The sequence below is a fragment of the Micropterus dolomieu genome, linkage group LG18 (genome assembly GCF_021292245.1).
Source record: "Micropterus dolomieu isolate WLL.071019.BEF.003 ecotype Adirondacks linkage group LG18, ASM2129224v1, whole genome shotgun sequence".
NCBI classification, from domain to species: Eukaryota; Metazoa; Chordata; class Actinopteri; order Centrarchiformes; family Centrarchidae; genus Micropterus; species Micropterus dolomieu.
The window spans coordinates 15,870,721-15,898,394 of record NC_060167.1 but is presented as its reverse complement, the minus strand read 5'-3'; the positions used below and the strand labels follow the sequence as shown (position 1 = coordinate 15,898,394).

The 27,674-nt window shown below is 40.2% G+C and overlaps 3 protein-coding genes across 9 annotated transcripts in view; 1 reads left to right on the top strand and 2 right to left on the bottom strand.

Moving 5' to 3' along the window:
- Window positions 1–5,019, bottom strand: part of sp1 (sp1 transcription factor) — a 10,416-nt gene extending 5,397 nt beyond the window's left edge. Inside the window, exons 1-3 of the mRNA XM_046075654.1 lie at window positions 4,921–5,019; window positions 4,153–4,226; window positions 1,802–3,200 (exon numbers count right to left, since the gene is read on the bottom strand). Of these exons, the coding sequence (XP_045931610.1) occupies window positions 1,802–3,200; window positions 4,153–4,226; window positions 4,921–4,927 (1,480 nt within the window). The 5' untranslated portion in view covers window positions 4,928–5,019. The remainder of the gene's footprint in view (window positions 1–1,801; window positions 3,201–4,152; window positions 4,227–4,920) is intronic.
- tespa1 (thymocyte expressed, positive selection associated 1) lies at window positions 4,668–17,464 on the top strand. Of its 5 annotated transcripts, none has more exons than XM_046075658.1 (15): window positions 4,669–5,216; window positions 5,768–6,220; window positions 6,710–6,806; window positions 7,897–8,209; window positions 8,959–9,143; window positions 9,511–9,553; window positions 11,485–11,525; window positions 12,231–12,275; window positions 12,884–12,923; window positions 13,416–13,466; window positions 13,652–13,747; window positions 14,047–14,255; window positions 14,380–15,566; window positions 16,434–16,518; window positions 17,103–17,464. In XM_046075658.1, the coding sequence occupies exons 5-15, from the start codon at window positions 8,999–9,001 to the stop codon at window positions 17,192–17,194; spliced, it is 2,034 nt and encodes a 677-aa protein (XP_045931614.1). In that variant the 5' UTR covers window positions 4,669–5,216; window positions 5,768–6,220; window positions 6,710–6,806; window positions 7,897–8,209; window positions 8,959–8,998; the 3' UTR covers window positions 17,195–17,464. The 5 variants fall into 5 exon arrangements, with proteins under 5 accessions (XP_045931616.1, XP_045931614.1, XP_045931613.1 ...); XM_046075657.1 differs by having other exon boundaries at window positions 5,768–6,362; XM_046075655.1 differs by lacking the exon at window positions 5,768–6,220.
- On the bottom strand, window positions 17,458–25,196 carry tarbp2 (TAR (HIV) RNA binding protein 2). Of its 3 annotated transcripts, none has more exons than XM_046075665.1 (7): window positions 25,073–25,196; window positions 21,922–22,236; window positions 21,632–21,701; window positions 21,336–21,453; window positions 20,759–20,904; window positions 20,215–20,410; window positions 17,458–19,331 (listed from the first exon to the last, which is right to left on the bottom strand). In XM_046075665.1, the coding sequence occupies exons 2-7, from the start codon at window positions 22,224–22,226 to the stop codon at window positions 19,174–19,176; spliced, it is 993 nt and encodes a 330-aa protein (XP_045931621.1). In that variant the 5' UTR covers window positions 22,227–22,236; window positions 25,073–25,196; the 3' UTR covers window positions 17,458–19,173. The 3 variants fall into 3 exon arrangements, with proteins under 3 accessions (XP_045931621.1, XP_045931619.1, XP_045931620.1); XM_046075663.1 differs by lacking the exon at window positions 25,073–25,196 and adding an exon at window positions 24,197–24,470; XM_046075664.1 differs by lacking the exon at window positions 25,073–25,196 and adding an exon at window positions 24,197–24,464 and having other exon boundaries at window positions 20,759–20,886.
- Window positions 25,197–27,674: the final 2,478 nt, after the last annotated feature.

Sequence of the window (27,674 nt, the reverse complement as noted above, 5' to 3'; positions counted from 1 at the left end):
TTTTTTTTTTTTTTTTTTTTGTGTGTGTGTGTGTGTGTGTGTGTGTGTGTGTGTGTGTGTGTGTGTGTGTGTGTGTGTGTGTGTGTGTCTATAGCAGCATTCTCGCGAGGGGGGGGGTCATGTTAAGAACCACTGATTAAGAACCACTGATCTAACGGTGTGTAGCATGCCCATACTGACATGTTGATCATACAAACATTAATATTTGTATGCACGACAAGACAAGGTGTTTAATCTAGGCCTGCATTTATTTGTCAATGTGTTCCCACACCAGGCCAGTAAAGAGGGTAGGCGGCTATTTGGGCTATTAACTTAAGTTTCACAGAATACACACTTTAATAATAAAGTGAATGAATGAAATCTTCTAAGAAATTCCATTCCTCAAAAAGATTACAGCTTGCTTGTATTTTAAAACCTATTAAAAATCAAACATCCAGATGATAGAGGGATCCTTAATTACTGACTTTATTTAAAAAAAAAACCAAACAAACAGCAGAGGCGCTAATAGAGTAAACCATTTACATTTATGTATGTTATAAATGTGTGCTGGCCTAAACTGTATGTGGCCTTCGTCTAAAATATTTAGGTCATTTATAATAACATCTATAGCAAGGAATTTCAAGTGACAGAGAATGTAACCTATTATTTCCCGATAATAAAAATTTAAGGGCATTTACAGTAGCTTTATTCAACATTGCTTAATTAAACAATGCTAAACCCAGGGTGTTCAGAAGAATAATATTTGAATATGAGTAATACAGTGAGTAACATGAGAATATACAGTCTAATGCCAGATGGCCTGAGGCTTTAACTACTATGCCAAAGTAAACCGACACTAATGCGTAGAAACACCCGCCATTCAGTACTGTTGGAGCCCAAAAAAGGCCTGCTACATACGTAGAGCATATTACATGCACTACAAACAGACCCAATGATTCCTCACAAACATATGATTTGATAAAATGTAGACTAGCAAGCATGTAAACACAATGGAAGGCCTAAGAATAACAGAACTAAAGAAGGATTTATACATGATAAAAGGCTGCTGTAAGAGGGTGGGGTCAAGTTACACCCCTATGACGACACAGAAGTTGTGGCCAACCCACAACTACAGTACTGTAATGTGACAATCGTCTGAAGAGATGCAGTGTCACCAAGAACAGGAAAAAGATATTCCACACATGTGTGCAGTAAACGGCTTAGGGAAACACTTGGCCAGCTGAACTGGTTAAACCAGTATAGTGCACTTAACACACAAAGATCAAAAAAACTGAGATACAAGAAATTCAGAGTAAACATCTGGGATGAAACTCAAATACAGCAAGCAAACCTAATTGTCCAGACTACTTAACATTTTACTCAGCTCAACTGCCTGTTGGTCTACTGCTGTATTATTACTGTGTACTATAGCTGAAGGTTAGTTGTTGGTTATCTGTGTTGTTTAAAATAACTGAAACTAAACACAATCAAGGTTAATTTCAGCCTCTGTTATTTTGACCATGCCTGAAAAGTCATGACTACAAATGGCAGTCAAAATATAAACCAATTCAATTTAGAAATATGAATGGTTCTGCATGAGGATTGCATCATTTAATACAAATAAAGTCCTTCATACAAGGGCCACTGGGTTTTCCTGAGTCACTAACAGCTCAAAATGTTTGAAACACAACAACTGTTAATTTAATATACTGAGTGTTAATGTAGCTCACTTTTCAAAATAATATGCAATATATTATGTACAGTATAATATTATGTATACACTGAACACCAATTATTTCTGGAAAGCAGGCTACTGACTGACCTGTGCTGGCGATTGTGATGGGAACAGTCTGCAGCTGGTGCATCTGCAGCCCAGAGCCTCCGAGTGTGTTGAGATTTATGGTCTGAATGCCTGGGATCTGCACTGTGTTGACAGACACTGCTCCAGCTGCAGCAGATCCCTGAGCCTGGCCAAGTTGGGGGAGAGACTGCACTGGGGCCAGCGTAATCTGCGGTCCCGTTGGATTCTGGATCTGAATGGTCTGCCAGCTCACCTGGCCATTGGGGCCTACAGTGCGCAGGAGGATGGGGCCTGTGTTTGGCATAATTTGAAGATTTTGAAGCCCTTCCTGGCTGAGTGTTGGGGCTGCAAATACCTGACCGCCAGCGGTGGTGACAGTACCGGCCTGGATGGTCTGGAGGGGTGTTCCACCTTGGATAACCTGCTGAGGCTGGATAAGAATCTGCTGTGGGTGCTGTCCGTCTCTGTTGTCTGGCTGTATCGGGACACCCAGAGAAGCTGCTGTGTTATGCTGGAATGTCCCGGTCATCACTCCATTGCTGTTCTGCGTTTGGGTCATTCCGTAAGAAGTGGAAGTCTGAGTGGTAACGGTGGATGCACTTGTCATGTAACCTGCCCCGCTGGACACTGGATGTTGCGATTGCTGTTGCTGTATAAGTTGGTTGCCCCCTGCATCGCCGCCACCATTTCCATCTCCCCCTGTACCACTTGTTCCAGTACTGACAGGCAACAAAGTGATGTTTCCATTTAGTGACACAGGCATATTTGCCAGGAACTGGGGCTGGTTTTGTAACACGCCATTGCCTAGGCTTATATTTTGAATGGGGATGGCTCCCTGAAGGAGACTGGGCATCGTTATGATGTTTCCTGCTGCACCAGCTCTGTTGGTTGTGGTTATGATCTGCTGGCCATTAGGAGAGGACACTATCTGAAACTGCTGCCCTTGTCCTGCATTAGAATCCTGCTGAGCATGGGTCAACTGCAGTGGCTGGCCATCTACTGTCTGAAACTGGGGAATAACCTGGTACTGAATGTTGGGCATCATACCTGATATGGTGGTAAGGAGCTGCTGGCCCTGCATGGATGGAGCCTGAGCTACTACATATTGCTGTGGCTGATGCTGCTGTCCCTGAGTGCTTGCAACTGCTACTGATGACAGCACCTGTCTGCTTTTGCCTGTGTCTCCTCCTGTCATTACCCCTGAGGAGTCAGTGGTGGTGATGGTGTTAGTGCCTGAGGATGTTTGAACGCTGAGAGGGATAACCTGCCAGCCGTTGGCACTAGAGGTGTAAACACCCTGGTTTAGGTCCAGCTGTTGCTGCTGGTTTTGTTGGTCTGCAGGTGAATCGTTCTCTCCTGGGGTGTCAATTCGACTGCACGTGGCTGCTAATAAAGCAAGAGGAGATGGCTGCTGTGAGTCCTGGAAAGAGAATACATGAAAAGCAGAACAGAAATAATTTATATAGTAAAAATACATACTTACTATCTAACATACATGTTAATGCTGCTGACAAAAATATATAAATAGCTGACACAATGTCCATTCCTATTGAGAGCCATTTTACATTTAACGACAGTTCAAATTTGAATACTAAAAAGGAAATAACAATACCAATATAGCGAATAAACCAATTAAAAACAATAGCCATAATTAAAAGTTGACCTGATAAAACAGGGTTTCAAGAAGTGATTTAAATAAGATCCAAAGTAGAAGAGCCTGGACGGAAAAAGTCAAAAGGATATTTTAAAAATAAAATATTATCACTGTGATTTAAAAAAAAAAAAAGATTTCCAATTCATGTGATCATGTGCGTTGTAAATGCCAATCGCACCATGTAGTATCACTCCCTAAACGCCATTCATTACATTAAAAAAAAATTTCTTGCAAGTCTCTTTCCAGCACTTCTCAGACAGCGGGGCTGGAGTGAGGAGTCCTGGGGGAAGCAGGGTGGGAAAGCATGGGAGGGACCACATTTTTTTTCCCCCCAGTGCAGCGGCGGGCTCGGCATCCCCTCCCCCCAAACCCACCCATCTCCCTCCCACACTTTATTTTGCCCTATAAACTGACACAGTCTTCTAGCCACCCCCTCCAAGGCCAGCCAAATGGGCCGAGCGAAACGCACATGAAGTGCCGGGGTTTGACGGGAACACCCCGTGTGGGCGAAATTTACCTGCCCACTCCCCACCCCAGTGACATGTGCTCTGGATAGAAAATCAACAACCCGTGCAAGTGTTAACACAGATTAATAACAGAATCAAACAAACCCACAGGAAAGACGGGTGCGTTTTTTGTATGAAAAGGGTAGTATGGTTAATGTTTCTCGGCTGGCAATCGTCTGATTTGACAAACCACGACCGTTCAGTTAACCTACCTGTGAATTTGTGTTTCGCTTTTGACTGAAGCCTCCACCGCTCTCCACAGCGGCCATTTCACCCTGCTGCTGATCTGCGGAAGAGTTTGTAAGATCACGTATCTTAAAGTAGTTAAGTTACGGTGAAATAGCAGACTATTAAACTGAGTTAACGTTACATTCAACTGAGGAAAAACACAATGTACGCATGGTTGACCTCACACAAATAACTAAACTTCATGTATTTTTGTAGTTAACGAGAAGAAATTACTAGCAGAAAATGCAAGGAAATCCAAGCCACAAGTGTTCGAAGGGCCAGCTAGCCTACATGCTAGGCTAACATGAACTCACCACAAGTAATGTGAAGAAAAAGTATTACAGTTAAATTACATAAAGAGACCGACAGAGTTTCAACTGCGCCACTATATATATATATATATATATATATATATATATATATATATATATAAATAACTAGATAGCCAGCTCACGGGAATTGGATTAAGTTCAGTTAAATTATTGTGTAAACAGCAGGTATTGTCAATTAAGAACAGAAGCTACGTTACTGTTGAACAGCTAGCTAGCTTTACTTGGTTGGCTAAATGTTGTTAGCGAAGTATCGACAATTGGCAGTTAAGTAGTTTTTAAATGCTTGAGACGTTAGCTAAACAATACAATATACTTACAACAGTGAATGCATTTCAAACAATGTACTTTGATTTTACTTTTAACAGTTAATTTAATGCTTCAGTCACAACATGCCACTCAGTTTTTAAAAAGTTGACTTACTGCTCATAATTTGAAGACGGGAGGAGTTTCTCTGGTCTTTTTTCGAGTTGACAACTTTTCACAACTTCACACAAACTTGACGGGCTCCCCCTATGAAGGAGAAAGACGGGTGCGCTCGATTTATGGACCAGCGCAGCCTGCCGACTTCACGGAAGACGAACACTGACCAGCAAATAGCATTTAGGCAGTTTAATTTCAAACGTTGACATTATAGTTTCACAAAATAGTCTTAACTCAAGGCCCACTTACTAGATTTTTTATCATCCTCATCAAAGGACGGAGTTTACATTAAGAAGGTAATTATTTCATTATTTTTTTAATGCAATACCACATTTCTAAACGTTAACGTTAATTTATCATTCAAATTTATGTTTTACTGACGTTTAGGTTTAACACTGTCGCAAAATCCGCCATAGTATTAACCGTATTAACTACAATCAGTAGGTCTTCTGGTACGATAAGACCTTTTATATATAGTCTATGGATAAGACAGGACGTGGTGTTTGAAATTAAACTTAATTTTAATGTCACCTGGTACCTGGTGATAATCATATCGCACTACCCCAGTAGCTAAAAGAAGCGCACCCCTCTGGGAGCTACTTGCGAAGGATTGCAGCTTTCCTCCAATGGAAAAGGTCGTTTCTGCCATCAAGAATTAACTAACCAATGCAATTAAGCCAAAGGCGGCGAATTGGGCGGGACCAAGCAAGATAGGTTGCACAGCTGAGTATGATTGACGTTGGGTTATCCGTTTTCCGCTTAAAAGGTGCCATGAGCAAATGTGTTTACATTAAAAAATACACATTTCCCCTTACTCCATCCGTGATATTTTCTTATGATTCAATAGAGTGACGATGCCGTAGCCCATCTCTTGCTTTGAACACGGACGTGGTGAAGGAGGAAGGCGGACTGGGCATTTAAGTCTTGCCTCCGTGGCCACTGGCCACTCCCTGGTGGCGCCCTGTGGGTTGGAAAACAGCAAGGAGGCGGGAGGAGTCGGTCAGGGTGGAGGAGAAGAGACCTCATCACATTCAAACACTGGCTGTAACTGAGCTGGGAGGAGAAAATGGCTCGCTTGTGGGAGGGCTTGTATTATTGGGATGTGCGAGGGGGCTGTCAGTGAAGCAGCACATGTGCCCATGTAAACAGGACAGAGGGTGGAGTCCTTCCTCAGGCCAAGCCTGCATCCACCCAACTCTGTCAGAAATCAAATACCCTGATGTTGCTTCAGTAGTCACAGATGTGACTATTTTACCTATGTATTTCCAGCCCGCCTCTACACAAACGCACACCCAATCAGGTCAAACCATACACTGTATAAAATAACAATGTATTATTTCAGTTTACAGCATCTGGCTGCCAGTGCACCATGCACTGACTTTATTTATCAGTAGAAGTATTTAGATCCTTTACTTAAGTAGCCAAAGTAGCAATATCACAATGTAAATATCCCATAATGAACTAAATAATGTTTTAAAGTAGCAAAAGTATAGCTTCATCATGCAGCTGAATGCCCACTGTGTTATTATAGCCTATATTATATTATTGCATTAATTATAACTGATGCATTAATATATAGCCTAATCAGCATATTACTCTTGTAGTTTGTCAACGTGGAGGTAATTTCAACTACTTTTCACATTGTTGGGTAGTTTAATCTATAACAAACATATTTTATAAGTTTACAACAGTTTCTATGTAGGCCTACGATATGCCTTTTTCACAGCAGATACTTTGATTAGGAAAAACACAGGTCTTACTAATAACATTAATGATGGCTCTGTTCTAGTCAAGTGTCCCAGTAAGCCCTGACAGTGATCCAGCATGCACAATACCAGGACCCTGAAACTGAAGTGAAAGGAATTCAGCCCTATATCTTCAGCAAAGTAAGGAGTAACCTCAACTATCAAATGCATCTGTGGAGCATAAAGTCTAATGGTAAAGTAGAGTGCCAAGTAAAAAAATCAAGTATAGTAGCTACAAGTGCTTTACAATTGTACTTAAGTACAGTACTTGAATCAGAATCAGCTTTACTGGCCAAATATGTGTTTACATACAAGGAATGTGACTCCGGTTTTAAGTTGCTCTCAATGTTATGCACAGAACAATTTACAGGAAGACAGAAATAGACATACAGCTTAAAACAAGGACAAAAAAGCTGAACAAAGAGGCATAAAAATAAACAGAGAATTATTATATACAAGTAGTTGAAAAATAGTTGGATATAGAAATATATATTAAAAAGCAACAATGACCAGACATATAGGCTGTTTTGTAGCTTGTAAACAAACATAGTGCAAGGAATACATATTGAATGGGTAAAGTTTGCTTTATATGCATGAAGTGGGTGTGTAAATGCGCTTAGATACTCCCGACCACTTCCCTTTAGTTCCTTTCTGTTTCTCCACTACTTTCCTTGGGCATGAAAAATTCACAAGTCAGTCTACCATCTATCTTTCTAAAAGCTTTCATCTAAAATCATACGATGAACTAAAGGGACCGTGTGGTGAAGGAGGACAAACCGCAGCCACACCTTGGCAACTGAAAAGTTGTCTGATAGTTTATAACTAATCTATAAAGCATTAGTAGGCTAAATATTCATTAATTAGTTACTTATTATGTTCCCTTTATAACGTGCGACTTGGTGAAAATGGTGCCGAGAAGTTCTCGTAAAAAGTTATTAGTGATTAGTCAATTTATTGTCAGTTAGCATTTCATGGTAAGAGATTATTTCCACACACACAGGCCCCAAAATAAAAAGCTATAAAGTCGTTTAAAATATGAACACGGATGGATTATAAAGTCATCATTTAACAAAGATAAAAGCTATTTGTGTCATTTGGGAGTTGCGCTGCAGTTTATAGGCCTTAGTTTGCTTATCTTACGAATGACGTTGTTTTTATGGTTTTAATCATTTCTGTTGCATAATTAACCTTTACCTGCCATTTCCAAAAAAGCCTGCTCGTGTCTCTGCAGGATGTGTCGCAGCTGCGGCCCACGCTGATAAAACGGTTGTATTTCACATGAGATGCAAAGTCACTTCCTACAGGCTGCTCAAAACCCTATCATCTGTGATGATGCGCGCAACCACGAACCATGTAGGCTAGCTGCCATGGCTGAGAAGCAGTTACCAGAAACTCGAAGCCTAATCGCGAATTAATCAGTGAAAGCAAGAGCAAGCTGGATGCAGTTTGAGAGTTTGCAGATAAGTTTCAGCCACCTCAGCCTGCGACAACAGGAAGCGTGAGAAAGAGCGCCGGCGACAGAACTGAAACCTGCGTCCATGAAGGTAAAAGCTGCTTTTCTTTTGTCAAGGTTATTCCTATTTTGCTTTGAATGGGAGATTTTAAAACTCTTAGGAGGCCTTCTTAATTCAGCTAAAACTTAACAATGAACACACCATTTTGCTGTTTATGGAGAAAAGTTTATTTTATAATTTATGTTTTCTGTTCATCAAAATTGTATTTCTGGCTGCATGGTTGGGCTCGTACATTAGATAACTAGGACTTTGACATATATGCTATTCATCCTTTGCAGGTTTTCATTTCAATTGGTTTTTGGATGGATTCTATTTGTCACTCTGTGTTTGTATCTGTGTTTATATGTCTGCCCTCCTTTAGCCTATACCTACATCCTTACATAGTTTTCAATAACTAGCCTACTATATTCTTTTATTTTTTCACTCTCTTGTATGCACTTTATTTGAAGTAGGCCACAATTGTTCAGCAATGTTTAAGACGGACGAATATCCATTGAAAAGCAGTAATGGAGTGATTCTTCTTTCATAGAAGTGGGGGCTGCTGCATGTTTAAAGAATGTAATTCATCTGTCAGAGTTTTAGTGTCACACCTTAGTGTCACACCTCAGTCTACTGTTTCAAAGGCTCATCCAACCCGCCGATAAATTCCAGTAATGAGGAAGCATCCTGTTGATAATCTAAAAAGCGCAACGTCAGTGTAAAATGTTGTCAGTCTCTGTATTTTAAACCAATCATTACTGAAATATTATCTATATTTCATCATCCTTCTGCCCCTGTAGCTTCAACCCCATGTTCCCTGGCTGTCTGTGAAGTGAGGCGATGGAGAGCCCGTCGTCCACAGTCAGGCGGCGAGCGTGGATCAACAGCCGCAGGCAGTGGCTCACTCTGGAGGAGCTGGACCCAGATGGACCGCCGTGCAACCTCCCCTCTGCCTCTATAGCAGACGACGATGTATTTTCAGACGGTGAGTCCAAAGATGGGAGAGTGTGAGAGATCCCACCACATAGGCTATCTGTCCAGTATTTAGAGTTTATGCTTGAGGATGCTTGTGATCAAGTGAAGATTTTAGGGGAAGTAGTGGGAGATGTTGTGCCCCGTTTATCATCATTGTAACGTCTGCCATTACTTATAAATTATACAAAAGGAACATCCATCCAACATCCAGCTGAAAAGTGATGAAAATGTCTTGAGTGAATCATGAATTTTCATAACAGAATGTGTCCATCGTCTTATGTTTATTGATAAAGAGAACTCTTAAATAGAGTAAAAGAACAACATGAGTTGTTTTATTTAATGAGGATTACTCATAAAGTTAAGTGTGATTTCCACAGGATGCTTCACAGGAAAGATTGAGAACTGGCTCCAGGGTTGCGGGTGAGTCAGCTTGCTTTACTACTTTTTTTAAGATGATATTTCTTCGAGCATTGACTCTTAATAGGCTCTGAAGGACAATGTGTCACTGGAAAAAAAGTTCAACAAACAGTGAGCAGAAAGTGGAAACTCTCTGAGGTCAGGTGTTCCAGGAAGACGGTGTGACATGGTAGCCAAAGTTTTTGCCACAATAGCCTAAGACGTTGCCTCTTTTTTTTACAGTTCCATTGGAGTGGAAAAAAGCTTATTTTAGACCTTAAAAACCGTAATGTTAGAGTCCTCAGGAGATGCGCAAGTGTTGATTGACACAACAGGTGGCTGTCTAGACCAATGACATACATGCAGACAGCTTCATAAGGCGATGTTGATTATAGTCAGGATGTAGATGCAAACATTTCAACATGTCTTCCACTGCTGAAGCTGTTTCTCCAAAATAGCACACTAGAGCCAGTGTTTCCCCTTTATACATTCAAATCATGACCGCCGCTAATAAAATTTCCCACGATAATTAAACTATGTGCTACAAATGTTTTCACTCGCACACTGTGGGAGCATGGCAACACAATGCTTGGCTAGCTTTCGCTGCAGAAAGTGACGGTGAACGCGAGCGGAGGAAAATATTCTGGCAGTAAATGTACGGTGTTGGTTAAAGTGTGTCGGCTTCTCAAGACCAAGAAAAGTCTGTTCTTTCCTCACCTGCTGAAAAAGTGAAGCCTGTTAGCGCTAAGTTAGCATCCCCCTCCCCTTTAGACTGAGCTGAGCAGCAAAGCTTCAACAGCAGGTTGCGTCTTTTGGCTGCTATGTAACTTCACATTAGCTCAATAGAAAGTAACTGGTAGCTGTATTTTATTACTGCCTACTTGTCTGGAGCTGAGGTTAGTAAAGCAAATTAGTGATGCAAACTAGTCCTTTTAAGCTAATGAGGAGACGTTTCTTTTTGGATTTTAATGTGCAAAAGGCAAACATGAACAACCGTATCTGTAACGATTCTCAGGTCATATTAACAGGGTTTTAAGGATTGATGTTTAAAACATGCTGTGCAATAAATATTAAATCACTGTGGAGAGCATCATAACCAACCAAATAACTTTCCCCAAATCTAAAGTTTGTAGTTCCTCCCCAGTAGACTGATCTTTTGCTGTTGGTTATTTACCTGCTCTAGCTTTTCCAACTCTTTGTTCAGACATATGGTGAAAATAATGGCCCAATGTGATGTGAAATTACATATTTGTCATTGGAAAATGTAAAATTTTCTTGGGGGAGGACCCCTAAAACCCCCCACCACCCTGACCATGTCCACCAACACCAAAACATTCAGCTAAAGCTCACATTAAACTCGGAAAACACTGAAGTTTTAAACTATTCTGATCCTAGGGGAAACACTGAGAGCCCTTTGACCTTTTCAAAATTTCCTTGTGGTTTAGAGTAAAATAATTATAGAACTAGAAGGAAATAACAGTTCCTCTTATGAAACTGATTGGAGGAAGGAGGTCAGCACACACAGACATTATTTAATGTCTCCTATTACAGTAATTGAAATGGAAGCTGCACTGCTGGTTGTCAGTGAGGTTCCACACACAGTGTGTCAGCATCTGGCTCCTAATGCTGAGAAAGTTAAAGGAGTGGCGTGATGTTTTATGCATTCTGAGAACTCAAAATGAAAATGACCAGATCAGTTTGGAGGTGTTGATCTTTATACTGCTTAGCATGCAAACATTTCTGTAAGAGGAAGTTGACAGGCTTCAGCAGCATGTTGACAGCTGATTAGGGAGTAGCTCTAAGCATATACTGTAGCTAGATTGCTATCATGTTCCAAATGAGTCTATCTATGCAAACGCAATCACTTATTTGATAGGAGAAGCATGCAAATGACACTGACCGGGTATAGGTGTGCGAGTGTATTTATGCATTAAATATTTGGATTTGTCTTACAGGTTGCAGGCCCGCTCAGAAAATGGCGCTCAGCTGAGTTTTGGTGAGTATGAACTGAAATAAAGCCATTGTCATGAATAACAATGAACGACTTACTGTGAGTATTTGTTTACTGTTGCATGTCATAAATGCAAAAAACATTTTCCTTTTGTCTCAAACCCTGTCCATACACACCAGCAGTGGTGGAGGAAGTAACCAGATCCTTTACTCAAGTAAAAGTAGCACTGAAAATGTAACTTGAGTAAAAAGATGTAAGTATTATCAGTAAAGTGCATTCAAAGTATCAAAAGTAAAAATACTCTGAATTCAGAATAAATGGCTCTTCTGAGTGTTAAACTATTGTACATTATATTATCAGATTATTAGTAGCATTTTACTGTTGTCACTGGTCAAGATGGGGATAATTTTAATATTTTATTTTCGTGCTCAGTTGAGTAGTTTAACCTACAACAGTGCGTCATATTTGATAGAATCGTTTTATATGTAAAATCTTGATCTGTAAAGTAACTAGTAAATAAAGCTGTCATGTAAATATAGTGGAGTAAAAAATACAATATTTCCTTTTGAATTGTGGTGGGGTAGAAGTATAATGTGAAATGGAAATATAAGTACCTCAAATCTATACCTAAATACAGTACTTGAGTAAGTACACTTACTTTCCACCACTGCACACCAATAGCACATAGACTTGTGATTAACATATAATGAACCTATGTAATGACTTAAATGACTGTGGGTCTTTCTTCAGAGTCTGTGCTCAACTTTGACGACGAGCTGAGTCTTGGTGCTGATGGTAAGCGCACACACACACACACACACAGGAAAATGAGGCTTGCATCATGAATGTTAACAAACATTACATTTGTGTGTGCATATATACTGTAATATCTCAGAGATTTTGAGAATGGGAAGTGTATGTTAATGTTAATTATTCATAGAAGATTTCTGTTTTTTATGTGAAATGTATTTACACACTTACAATATTTATATCAGAAATGAAGATCAAAAAATTCTTTGTATGATTTAAGTGGTCGGACTAAGATGTTTGTTTGTAACAGCTCGGTAAAGAATTTCATAATACCTTTAATTTCATCGCTTAGTGCCTTTTAGTTTACGAAATGACTTCTGATAAAGAAATCCATAACATTACACCCTCTGTATCAGTTTACCATTTCGTCCTTGAATGACATCCTGATTCAGTACGCGTTTTTCATTACTCCAGCAGCTGTATGACAGTGTCTGTGAGCATGGTAAGGCAGAAACTGAAAATGACGTTAATCCTAATTTTACTAGGGTTACACATTCAGACAGACACACATACTCGTATTTGCACAGGTTTGCAAATAAACTGTGAAACCGACATTCAGATGCATATCAACATGTTCTTCCTTTTTGTTTTAGCTTCTGCGTTAAATGGTGGACAAATTACATCTAAAGCCGGGTGAGTAGCAACTGTGGTCTTATATAAGAAAAGAAGATCATTGTGCTATTGAATTAGTGAATAATGGTCAATATTAATCCACATTGCTGTATTCACCATACTGACAGGAGTGATTCTGTATTTCCCCTTTTCCACACAAGAACACAATTCATTTAGGAGCAAGAAGAACTCTCTTATTTTTCTTACATTACAGTCACTTCTAGAGGCATATGAACTACACTTCCAGTCCAAAATGCATGTTCAATTCACACCTAATGCCAGCTGAGTCTGGTGGTTACAACCCTTTACACGGAAGGCTGTTTCTATTAAAATGATTCAGAGGTGTAAATGAGATACCACTCCTTTATCACTTGATTATAGATTCAAGTACGACCCATTATATGGGCACTTTTTAAGTTCTGACTTTCTGAATTTACTAAATCAATACTAAAGAAACTCAAAAGAATGCACTGTTCTGTTTCTTCTTTTCCTCACTGTGTGGTGACCGTGAAGCCTCTCACGGCATCTATCCTTCAAACAATGTCACAGCAGACCCATCAGCAGGTCAGTATAGCCATCCTTCTACTTGTGTAAATGTAAATCACTGTGGCTTTGTATTTGCTCGTCAGCTGAATAGTCTTTGATTAAATTTTGAAGCGTAACCAGGTTTGCCATTATTAAGATTAATGCTTAAAATTACTGTGTGTTTCTTCCATAGCATTATAGCTTTTCACATGTCTTGTCTATAGTACCCCTCGTCAGGCTCTATGCCTGCCGTCACTGAACTTGGGCAACAGCATGGCCTCTAGCTGTCTCTCTTCCTCCACCTGTAAAACTACATCAAGGTGAGCCTTCAGCACTTTCTAAGGTTTGTTACTCTGTAGGTCTGAAGACTGATAACCAGGCTCTTTGCCTTTGAATAACCTGTGTGACAAGTTTCAGCTGTCCAAATTCTTATTTTCTGTTATTATATTCATCACTTTTTCTCTTTATTGTTTTCATTTGTATTTATTGGTCCCTTGTTTCATAATCATGTAAAGCACTTTCTCTTAATTAAATCACAAATTTGCCTCCAAGGGCTTCACAAAATCCCTTTAACGGAAAAAAGAAATGGTATCTCTTTTTTCTCTTACATGCACGTCAGTATATCGGAGATCCTGCAGCTGTGTTCGGAGGATGCAGAGGAGACGCTGTACGAGCTGGGTTTCGGCTGCGATGAGCCACAGGTCACTGTACGCATCCCTCCTCGTTTCTTCACCTTCCCCTCTCAGGCTCAGGGCATCAACTTCCGCCTCTTCCTGGATTCGCAGCTACGGCGGATACGAGAGGAAGACCCCAGCCTCTCTCTTGCTAGTAATACAATGGAGTTATTAAATCACTCTGTTGTTATCTTTTTATGTGAATTGTATAATATAGTTTGATGTGAGAAATGGGATCCATATACATTTTTCTTATTTACAATTTATTCTTTCCGCAGGTCGTTTCAGACAAGTGCAAGTGCTCACAGCAATGGCCAACGCTTTCTACTCCCTCTACTCTCACGTGTCCCGCACTCCTCTGCAGAAACTAGCCACACCAGAGTTCACTTTCTCCTCGCCTGTGGAGAGGATTGAACGCTTCAGGAGCAGCGTCCGCAGCGAGCCACGTTCTCCGGTGGAGAGGCTGAAGGACACCGTCTCCAAGATGTGTCTCTACACAGGCTCTCCTCGCGGGTCAGAGTCCACCTCTCCGCAGCCCTCACCCAGGAAAAGGTCCAGCCTCCCCGATGTTGTGGATATAGTTTTGGACAAAGTCAAGACCGGGGCTAGCAAGAAACTGGATTTGGGGGAATGTAATAGGAGTAATTCAGCTGTCGATGTTCGGCTGGTCACGGATGATGATAGATTCTGTAACAGCGGGAAAGAGGAGAAGACACAGGAGACCGTGGCTGACGCCGACACCCCTCAAGATGGAAGTGAAATCTGTCATAACGAGATGCAGGGCAGTAAACTAACAGATAATGCTGATGCTGATGAAAACAGTGATGAGGCAGCAGACCTTGACAGCAGGACTCACAGTGTAAGAACATCTATAGCGTCATCATTATCAGGAGAAACTGTGATAGAAACAGATTATCGGTTTCTTTCACGTCAGCCAGACCTGGACTCGTGTTCAACTCAAAGTGACACAGAGACTGCTGATCTGAAACCAGTTGCCAAGGTTACATATGATCTAATCTGCCCACAGATAATCGAGAGTGTACATCAGGTGCCTTTCTGCTGTCAACACACATGTAATCCAAAAACAAGCACTTTACCACCTATGTCCTCTGAGACTGAAAGCATAGATAGCTCCTGTCCTGTATCACATGAACCCCATATACAAACTGATGTCTCTGAGCTTGACGAGGACTCACACACAGTTGATGATGCCTCTTCAGGGAAAGGCAGGCAGCTGGATGCATTCAGATCACTTCCTGTCCTGGCCACCCAGTGCTGCATCACTGTGAGTGGCTGGGATGGTGACGATGTCTCTTCCTCTTCCTTGAATGCACCCGATTCCAGTCATACACCAACTTTCCCACCTGCCCAGTCATGTAAGGAGTACCTGAAACCACTGGCACATCAGGGCCCGGGGAATGTCTCCAATAACCTACAACAGGTTAACTCCTTTGAGCTTGAGGAGGTACGCTAGTTACAGTAGTACCGCACACATGCAGAATGTATTTAATGTAGGGCTGAATGATGGTGGAAAAAATAACATTGATATATATATTTGTTTCTTTACAATATAAATAGTAATATTAACAAAAAATTCTCCAAAGAATGTATGTGTAGTATTTATCTTGTGTAGCTCCAATTCAGCAGAAAACTGGAGATTTAATGTTATTATTGTCCAGTTTAAACCATTATTCTAGCTTTGCAAGCATCAAAAATGTGCTCTTTCCTCAGTGGATCGTGTGTGGTTCTGGCTGTGTAATCATAATTCATGGCTCTTTGATGTGTTGTTATGGGTAATGGTCAAATCAATGAATTGTTAGTAAATAGCCCCAAGCCCAAAGTATTTGCTTTCAGACAATTTCTACCTTTTCTTGATGCATATTTAAGTTAGATGATTTTAAAATTGCCTGTTTTGTATGCTAAACTCTCAGAATGCTTTTGATTGGTCAGTTGTCACGCGGGCAAAGCATACTAGCAAAGACAATGAACACATTGTGATTGGATCAGACTAAATGACATTATGTTATTCATCAGATGTATTAGACTGTTTGTCTTTAAGATTAGAAATGAAACATGAACAACTGATACCACTGACTCACTGACAATCAGTAAATGGGTTTAAATATTGTAGTTTAGATTATTCCATAGCGTCCCATGTGACTGTGCACAAGCGTGCATACAGGGTGATGTTGATGGTGTAACAGCACATTGTTTAGCCCTAACTGTGATAACCTTTCATAACCTACATATTGTTTCCTAATTATACTAGAGTCAAAACAGATATATAGAAGAACAGAATATAACATATACTTCATACCTTTTCTCTCCATAGGTGCATAGTGCAGGAGAGGAAGATTTTGGACATTTAGAATCATCGAGAACAACCTCTCCGCTGTCCAAAAAACGTCAATATAAAGGTATAGTACAATTATATTTTATGTGTGTGACATGTTTTGTGTGACTAGGGGTCAAAGGCAATAGTTACAACTGTCACTTTGCTACATTGCAGTAATCATTTCAAAATAGCTGTTTCTAATACACTGAATGGCAGTTTGTGTGGTCGCCAAATTGCTGACGCCATTCACAACAAAAACAGCATCCACTCAGTTCAAATGGTGATAAATGTGTGAAGGAAAGGGTGTTGTCTGTCAACGCTGTAACAGTGTGCTATGACCAGAGTGCCTTCACTTCAAGTTTACACAGGGATGTTTGTAGAAATGTACAAACAAATTTGTGTGTGTACAAAATGTCATGCTAAACTTGAATATTTTACTTTGGGCTCACTGTAGTTATTGTATTGAGGTCTGATGTGTGAATAATTGAATAGTTTAAACAAATTTATGTGGAAAAAGAATGTACTATGTGTGAGCAGATGTGTATACAGGTCATTGTGCAGGTGTAGGCTGTCACTAGGAACACTGTGTCTCTATTCAGGTCAGACTGCAGCTGCATTTGTGCAGTGGCATAGTTGCTGCCTGACAGCGTTTGTGTCCTTGTGCAGGTGAAGTGATACGGGGCGACAGCGTGCAGTCAGACAGCAGTGGCTACGCAGATGAAGAAGTCAGCCCCTCATCAAGCACACATGGCAGATGACAGAAAACCCAGAAATTCATGTCTTCTCGCTTGTGGGCTTTATTTCTGCGCAGAAGATTTGAGTTTCTACAACTAAGGATTTGGATAGTGCTTCCCAGCAAGGGCATCCATTCAAACAGGCCCAGAAGATTAAGATGTCATTGTACCGTCAGAGACTTGGTCACATGTGAAACTTTTAGAGGTCCTACACTGAAGAAGTTTTTCCACAGTGCTAATAGTGAAAACTGAATGAATATTGTAAATAAGTAAACATAAAACTGTTCTGATGAATACTGTGTGGATCATATTTTATTAGAATGGTAATTCTATCAGGAATCAGAGCATGTTCAAGTTATTACTACAAGGAGCTGGCAGTAAAATTTACAAAAAAGGTTTTTATTGGAAACAGAGTCAATTTGACATAGAGCTCATACTTTTTAATTAATAATTACTTTCTACTACCACAACAAAGAAGTCTATCTCAAATGTATTGATGTCAGCATTGACCTCAATGGTGTCAGCACTTAAAATTCACTAAAAACCAGCAATTAAGTTCCTTATTTCAGTCATCAGAATAACAATATACAGATCTGCCTTTTCTCAGAATGAGGTTACAGAAAATACTCTGTACTGTGTACCAGTGGGAGTACAGAAACATGGTCAGCCTGCATTGTGCAAAGGACCTAATAAATTTTTAAGTAGTGCAAACTGTGTACTGTTTTCAATGCTCATGTCAGATGAATGCAAGACAGTATATGAACCAATTTACAAACACAGTAAGGTAGGTAAGCAATGAATCCTTACACTAAGACAAAACAGGTAGTTTGAGAAACCTGGAAAATCACCTTCATCTATTTTCTAATATCATTAAAGGACTCGCACTGACAGAAAAAGAAATCTCACAGGGGTTTAAATTATAAATGAAACAGTACTGGTCATAATGAGCACAAAAAACATTCTTAAGGGATATCATTTAAACTCCACATAAGAATTTATGGTAGCTTTGTTTGTCTGGTCTACAATGGTTTTAGTGTGTTTAATGATTGAACGACAACAATGCTCCATCAGAAGACTCGCAGTACTTCCTATTTCACCCAAATCAGAAAAGCATCTTGCAGATGGATTAATAGAGCTCCTCGTGCAACTACTGTGTGCTAGAAGTAGAGTTATAGGACTAAATGGCACATTTTAAAGCAGCATCTGGTTCTCCTCACAGTTCCTACTTTTGGAACGCTAAAGAGTAACATGATTAGAAAGGGTTCATTTGCAACATTTTAAAACCTTATTTGATTTCACAATGCAGCAAAGATAACATGGTAATTTTCAACTGACTGCACTCTTTAAGGCCCAACATTAAAAACATCACAGAGACAAACTGTTTGAGTTTTTAGGGTTCAAATTAAACAACAAAAGCTACATTTTCAGTAAGAGCTCATCTGAAAACAAGGCAGTCACAATTATTCTCTGATACTGATTCAGCAGAGTCTTTTTCTCTCCATGTTTCGTCACATGGCTTGAGATCCATGTGAACGGGAATTAAACGATGCATCAATAATTGGTGATTCCGTTGCCCAATTTCTACAAACCCCTTTGACCGTTTGCGTCAGAATTTGTCTGCAGGATTTTGGGAACTCACTGCAAGAGCACCTTTTATGATTTCAGATAAAGACTTTTTAAACTTGATCTTTTTAAGGAAATAAAGAGCTGCTCATGGAGACTGAGCAAACAAAAGCATTTTAAAATAATTTGACAAATACACAAAATGTCTAGGAGAGGGGGTTCATGAGTTTTTGGGAAGCTAAATCTTCATTGGCAATAATAAGAAATCCATGTGACCAAAAAAGGGCTCCAGGGGTTCACCCAGGGACAGAAAAAGTCTCTATTTCCAAATTTGAGGTAATTCATGTTATTTGAACTCATCACAAAAGTGCATCCTTTGTCCAAAGTGGAAATTCATCCTGGCACTGTGCAGCTGCGAGTTTGAGTCTGTGAGGATGACGTCACTTCCCTCCAGCCATGATTTTGAGGTACTGCAGTGCATTGTGGGCTGCATTGGCTCGAGCGGCGTCTATGCTCGGGGCGAAGCCGTGGCACACTGTGATTGGCTGTGTGGACAGCTCCACCAGACACTGGCACAGGCCGCTCAGACTACGCTCCTCTGAAACAAGAAAAGACAAGAATATTTCACTGACAGATATCAACTCATAAATCTGATGAGGGGATTTGACAATTTTCCATACTCACTCTCTGTGCCAGTGCCTACATTTATATGCATAAAGTAACCCAGATTCCAGCTATTTGTTTAATGTTTGAACATTTAATACTTTGGCTGTCACAACTGATTATTTTCATATAAATTAATACAAGTGTGATCATTTGATCAGACATATTCTTTGTAGAAGGTAAAACAATGAGAGTTACTCATCATAAGTTTTAATTTTAGAAAACTGAGATGAGAAAAAGCCACTGTATAAATCTAACCATCAAATATTTTGCATTACTACTTGATAGAATTACAATTTATTAATATGTGTTTATTAGATAAATGATATGAACTTAAAATCAAATTTACTGGGTGCTGGCTCCTCAACAAAATCCAGCACAAATAAATATCAGTAACTCAACCAGTAAATCCAGCAATAAATTAGTCACAATATGCCACACGTAAACCTGTCGCCTTAAAATTCTGGTCCATCTGTGCAGCTGCGGGCTACTTCCTCCATCTATAATGATAGTAATAGTAACCACACAGCAATCCATTTGTTTTGTGGTACGCTGCCATCAAAATGTACCCACAATGCTGGAACAATCTCAGTTGGTGCAGATGGTGTAAACCAGATGAGAAAAATCTGCACCCTAATGAAGTTTATCATATGTAAAGTGTAAGCTAAACTCATTTATTATATCTACATGCTCATATAAAATGCAGCTCTTCATGCATGTGGCCTGTGATGTCCATTGACTCCACATTTCTTCTTAACCTTTCAATGTTAAACTCTCCTCCGCGGACGTGAATGTAATTGTAATGTTTGTGAACTCACCTAGATCAAGGTAGCTGACGTCAAAGCGCTGCTCCACTGACAGGTCGCTCAGCAAAGAGCAGAAGTTGGAGTCAGACGGCATGCCCAGAGGGTGGCTGCGGAGATGGAGGATCTTCTCTCCAGCAGAGTTACGCAGGGAGTCCCACGTGCAGCTGAAGCCTTTGCTTTTGCCCGACTCAGCTCTGCTTCCCATGTGCTGTGTGTGCAGGGGAGATGATGTTCAAAGCAGTTAATAAACACTATTATTATCTGCCAGCAAGATTTATGAGTACGAAAGCAGGTAATTGGGTGTCAGGAGCCAAGCTTATAGTGTCCTGCATAACGTCTGAAGGGCAAACAACTGGAAATGACAGACATTATTAAACATTATGTAACGCAAATACAATATTTGCATGATATTAAGGGAACAAAACTGAGAATGTAGGAAGTACTGCAGTGTTATTTACATGTTACGCAGTGGTGTGCATCCATTTCTGTGATGTGCCAAATGATATAACTTGCAGGCTCTTCACTGACTGGAGCACAGAGAAAGTGGATTTCTTACCATGGTGAAAGTGTCATCTTCTGTGTCAGCGTCGTTGCTGGTCCTCAGGTCGACTGGGACGTCGTGTATACGCGACAACATCTTGGCTGCTGCATTTCTCTTGGCTAGCTTCTTTGAGGTTCCACTTCCTGGAGAGGAACAGGAGACTGAGTAATAATGAGTAATATTGCACAAGTAATGACCGCTGATATTCATTCAATAAGACTTTGATAAGCATGAACAGCCAGGTAGCCAGCTCCACATCTTGTTAAATGGGACGTTAATATTTCTGAAACTGTTCAACGCTCTTGCAATTCACGTGTTGTGAGTTTAGATCAATGAAGGTCAGGAATTACTCTGCACCCCTGTAAAGGCACAACATATGATGTTCTTGAGCTTCAATGAGCGGTTTTCTAAGCTTTAGTGTTTAAATGTTTAATAATTGACGGCCAACTTCATGGTATTTCCGAGCACAGTGTAAATATGACATGTTAATAAAATCTACATATCATAAAAAATTGATTTGATCTACGCCAGAGACAAAATCTGTAAATACACGCAGTACAATCTCTACAGAATGAAACATTATGCATTTTACCGATTTCGACAAATCTCTCAACTCTGCAGGTCATTGTGAACTCTTTGCGGTGCGCTGGACCAGACTCCTGGGTGACTGTGTACTCTGGCAAACGCCATCCTTTCTGTACCACCAATTCCTGGCAGAGAAGTACACAAACAAATACTTACAACAACAAAAGTCATGCAGCTATAAACTATGCAGATATTGTTAATAACACAAAACTGGGACTAACTACACAATGAAAGCATGTATTCGCAGACAGTCAAGCTGTAAAACATAACCTTCATCAACTGTAGTTCTCTTTGTTTATTCACCTGCAGAGCTCCTACAGGGTTACATTCAGACTGCTGAGAACTGCCTGAGGTCTTCATCTCTGACTGGGAGCTGTACAGAAGACGAGATAAGACAAACACATAAGAGAAACTAATGAAACCACACAGACCTCTACCTCACATTTGTTTAATGCTTGGACAAGATATTAGATATATTTAGTACTTGGATGTTTTAATCAGCTAACTTCTGCTGATGCAGACTCTACATGTGGCTGTCTATCATTTTAACTTCAGTGCCGGTGTAAAGAATTTACTAAAAAGCTGAAACTGACCTGTCTCCATCAGCAGACACGTCAACCCCAATAAACCCGTCTACTCCAACACCAACTCCAGCGGGACCTCCGAGGCCTCCCTTGAGCATCTTCAGAGCAGCCTCGGCTGCTTTGTGCTTGGCTGCCTTCTTGCTGGGCCCTTGGCCGGTGCAGCTGATCTCTCCGACGGAGACGCGGAACGTGAAGTTGGGCTGGTGGGCCTGTCCCTCGGCCTTCAGCAGGTCATACACTGGGGTCTTGCCTATCCGCGTTCCATACTCCTGCAGCAGACTGATGGGCGTCTTTCCGGGATTCACAGCCAGCATTTGCTCAATACTAAACAAAAGAAAAACCCAGCGTGAGAAGAAACTGTTGATTCATTTGCAAAGGGCTTTAGGAAACTGTGTCATTCATACATTTAAAAAAAAACATTTTGCAGATTTCTGCATGAGAAATGTATTCTCCTCTTTTTGTTTGCTATGACAACATTGTACATGTACATTCTTCTTCTGAACTAAGGCTAGCCAAATTAAAGGGTCACTTAACCCAAATTACAAAAGGTGTTGGGATATAGAATCAATCACCAATCCAAAAAAATAATTCTGTTTGAAAGTGCATTAACTGATGTTGAAAAACTGAATTGCAATGCATCTTACCAGACACAATGTCCAGCTTACTTAAAACTATAAAACTCATTGTGAACCATAAACTAAAATTCCCTTTAACTCCTTTATATCGTGCCAACAGAAGTAGAAAACACAAAAACGTAAGCGAATCAAATCAAAAACTATCAGCCTGACTGTATACCACAAGGACAGATGTTTGATTAACTCACAGTAATCATTTTTCAAGTGTGATTATTTCATTCATACAAAAAGCTAAAGTATATAAGAACACATGGAAAAACAATCCTGAGAAACCAGAGGATGCAATGTTACAAGTATCAGTCAGACCTACATGGTCGCACCTACACTCGGTTGCCAGTTTATTAAGTACACATACTAAACCTAATGCAATTTAACACAGAAATCCTGCAATAAGTCTTAAATGCATTAAAGTTGTAAAGTTGTTTTTGGTGAAACTGTTTCAGAGAGGTGTTGGTCATTTTGGAAGCTGCAGTTTATAGTGCTGTTGAACTGTATAGCGTTAACTTTTACACTCAAATTCATCCTCAGCACTGTTCCACTGAATATAACTTATTTCCGTCTACCATTTGTATGATTGCTTTTGTATTACTGTATTTTGTCTGCTACGTAGCAGAAGGTAGTTACAGACTAATTTTCACTTTACAACCTGTTGTAATGTGACAAATAATTCTACCCTGTACCTTGTTATACTGAACAGGGTTTCTATTACAGAATAGAACAGATCTTTATTGTCATTGTTTTAAAAAAACGAAACAAGCTTAGCAGCTCTCAGGGATGGCAATATAAAAAGCAAAAGATGTAAAATAACAAAGTAACATAATAAAATCAGGATAAAAGTGAGTTATAAAGTTATTTTAATCAGTTTAATTGATCATGGTAAGTTAAATAACATTAGTTGAAGCTAGCTGTACCTAATAAACTATAATCAGAACCTTGTACATTATTTACAGTGTTATAAAATGCCATATCAATAAAGTGTATTCTTATTGCTGAAACTTTCCGCTTACAGGTCTTATAGGTTATTAGCAAGCACATATACCAAATCCACCTACCTCAAGTCATTACTCCTGCACGATATACTTATTTATTCCAGCATCCTTTGCACTATGCTTCATTGCACTGTGTACATATGTACCTGTATATCACACCCACCTCCGACATGTACATACTCCTGCATCCTTTGCACTCTGCTCAAGGCACTATTTGTTAATGTCTATATTGTTTTTGTTCATAGTGTGTATATTTGTTTTGTCTACACTGAAGTCTGTCTTATTTTATTTTTATTATTGTGATTTTGTATTTTTGTATGAGTAAGCACATCGTGAGCAATGTACAATCCAGAGTCAAATTCCTCGTATGTGTACACATACCTGGCAATAAAGCTGATTCTGAGAAAACAAAACGGTTCATACATGTCTAGATGGAAGTTTATTCAATGACAGTAAAAACAAGTTTGGCAACTGTTTATTTCAGTCACTCATCCGGCACTTTTAAGCTATCTGAATGTGTAGAATCGACATGTCGGGTTAATACCAGCTTGTTTGTTGTGGCAGACGCTCAAAATAATCCATTAACAAGATGCACGAATTATCAGACTGGCTCCACACTAGCCATTGTGCTATGCTAGCTTAGCTTCTGTGCAGCTTCACCTGGAGCACCCAGAGTTTCTCTTCCAGCTGTCCGATGCTGTCTCGTCGTTCATTCCCTATTTCACGCAGACAGAGCCGATCGGTTCCGGATGGTTAATCCCCCCACCAAAACAGACACTTGCTTTCATTTGACGGTATTTTCCCAGACAGACGATGCGGCGGCGGCGGGGACGACGACATGTGAAGAGCAGAGGAAGCCCCCCTTTCGCTCCGATGGCTCCGACAGATGCAGCAGCGAAGTCCTTTCGGAGCACAAAGATGACGTAAGACGGATACCCGCGAAACTCGAATTGTCATTGGTCCGAAAGCCGCTTTGGGTTCGCTCGTTTTTCACACCGGAAAACGCCGACGAGATGAGTTTTTTCGCAACGCGGTTTAGACATTGTGCGGGGGAAGGAAAGCACAAATATCCAGGTTTTTATCAGCGACCTCGTGGACGATTGTTTCATCACAGCAACAGAAACAGGTGCATAGTCACGAACATTAAACAGACTGGAGACTTTTAATTAGCAATGGTAGAAAAAAATACATCTGCCACAATGTGAAAACACAAATGTAAAAGACATCCATTTAAAATTGTGCATAAATTAGAACTAAATAAAGATACAATCATAGACCGTGGTTACAATGCACGTAGGCTACCTAGCTAACTTAGTAACTTACAGTAAAATTAACTTATTTAAAAGGAAACGGTCTGGTGTTCAACATTACTGACGCTAAGTTGCTGCATTAAAATCGAAGGAAACGTTATCTTTGCAGCTACCTAGCCAGCCAGCTAGCTTAAGTCTTCAAACTGCAGTTGTCTTGACTGCTGATGGAAAAAGTACCAGAAAAAGTAAATACTCAAGTAAAGTTAAGTGCCAGCACCAACTGTACCTGAGCAAATGTTTGCTGTTTCAGCCTCGTTTTGTTCTGCGTGTGAGCAATTATCGAGAGAGCGTTATGCTTGACAACTTTTATTGCATTCTGGCCCTGTGCAACACTTTATTATGACTAAACGGAACCAGAAGGGGGCGACAGTCAGTCACCGATCTGCCCCTCTGACAAGCCTCTCTGTCGGGGCTTTGTTGGTGCTCTGGGGCCTCGTGTAGCCTGGCACCTGTCATCTCCACTACAGACCAACACGAAAACACAGGACAAGACACTGGTTGTGTTTTTATTCTTATCTTCTTTTGTGTAATGGTATTTTTTATGTGTCATATAATCAACTGGATGCCTAAAAATATCTATCTATCTATCTATCTATCTATCTAAGTGGTGCAACACAGTGTAAAACAAAATACAACACAATGAAAAAAAGTATATAAAAGTAAGAGTCTATTGAAAAGACAGTAGGCCTATGTAGCCTACATGCATGACCAAACTTTATTCTTTAGTATGTGTTGTGTGTGTGTGGAGGAATGTTGCATTTATTTATTATCTAAAAAGTGATGGTAATGAAATTAATTATAGAATAAGACCAGAGACCGACTGAGTTTCTATGCTGAGTTTTGATCCCTTTTGCCTTGGTGAATACCCAGAGGAGTTGTGCAGACCTTTAAAATCCTTTGGACCCACAAGTTCAGAACCTCCTGCCCAACTAATGTAGCTGCACTTCCATAAAATATTTCAGTGTATTTTCCACCTTTCCATCATTTCCTTTATTTCGGTGGCTGAAGAATTAATCCCATGATGGTTTGCTAGTAAACCCCTGCTGGCTAACGTTGAAATGGGGCTTGGACTCTGATGGCTTCATTCACTGGCATCCGTGTGTCAGTGTGGATAAGCACATTTTGCCAAGTGCAACACAAAGTGAACTGGCCATGACAATGAATAAAGTCATTTCCCATTTGAACTCCCAAACCTACAATCAAAGCGCCATGATTTATCTGTGACCAGAGTATACCCCTCCTGCACATTACTCATACTTTAAGCGTTAATTTGCTTTGTTCGCTAAGCCTTCATTTGTCAGTTTAAAGCCCTAATTTATTGACCTATAACGTGATAATGAAAGTGCTTTTATTGAGTTCGTGGTTTAATCACTGACTGAATGAGATCAGACATGAATACCATTTTAGTAGTTAGAGTACATCCAAAATGCATGCACACATAGACACAAACATACTTTCCTTTTCCCTGTCTTGGCCTGGTGCATTATATGTGTGGTTCTCTGGTTGCCAAAATCATCAGTAGATATCTTAAAGCATGGAGCTGTATGAATGCTCTTTTTCCCTCCTTCCACAATATGATGTGTTTCCTTTTTTGTGTGTGTTTTGATCCCTCTCTTGCGGCCAAGCTGTGCTGTGGTGAGGCGCGGGTTCGAGTGGCGCTCCTGTGTTATTTTTGGCAGCAGCAGTGGTTGGTGGCTGTTGAGGAGAGAGGAGACAGGAGGGGGATAGCATGAAGCCCAAAACCGAGGCTGTTTAAGGGATTTCTGTCTGCAGGAATTGCTTTGTAATGATCAGAGACTCATTATGGATGTGTGCGTGTGTGCACTCATGCATGGATACACACAGACACACAGAAAAAGGCTGGCATGCACATTCGTTCATTTAACACTTCACAAACACCTCATATACATGTTCTCATTCACAGACCACACACTCAGAGTTGTTAAATTGCTTAACATGTCAAATGTTTAGGGTTTTGTTTTTTTGGAATCATTGTATGATGGAAGTATTATTTACCTTTAAACCAGCAAAGTTAAAGCCAGAGAAGACAAATCATTTCAGAAGCACTTTTTGTTCTGTTAAAATTCTCTTTACATCCCAACGGCAATCAGTAAATGAAATGCTCTGACACAAAAATCCGGTATCTGTGGCTGTCGCAGCGCCAATCCTTTCATCATTTTATTCGGTCCACATGAAATTATTGGCTGGCCTACTTGCCTGTCTACCTACCTAGGTGCACTCTGCTTGCCATTCATTGGGCATAAAAATGTGTTTTTTGGAGGGAGGTCTGAAGGGAGGGGGTGGGATTTTTTTGTCGGTTGGATACTTTCAAAACCTAGCTGTCTCTTTAGTTTCTTGCTAGTAACTGTTTGGCCTTATTTATTTTTCAAACTCACTCTGTTCCTGTCACATGGGAACTATTTCTTGTTTATCAACCACTCTGGTGGTGTTCTCTCTCCTCTGTGGGAGTCATGCGGAGACATGCTGCCTGCTCAGGCAACATGCAGTGTCAGACGTTCACGCTCCTCCCTCTACACTTCTGAAAACACCATTTGAAAAAGATTTTCTCCGACTCTCTATCCTTGGCCACAGATCAAGAGAACGTTATTACTCTACTTTATTTATTTATATATTGTGGTGGTGATGTGTGTGAACGTATGAGTGCATGTATGCGTGTGTGCGGGTGAGTGATATGTAATTGTGTATGTATGTGCGTTAACCCACAGAGATATTTCAATTTCTTCAGAATATTAAATAAACATGCAGCAGCAGCTTCAGTGAAGCGCTCCCTGCCAGTGGGTTTTGGGTTGGATGGGTGGCGGTGCTGG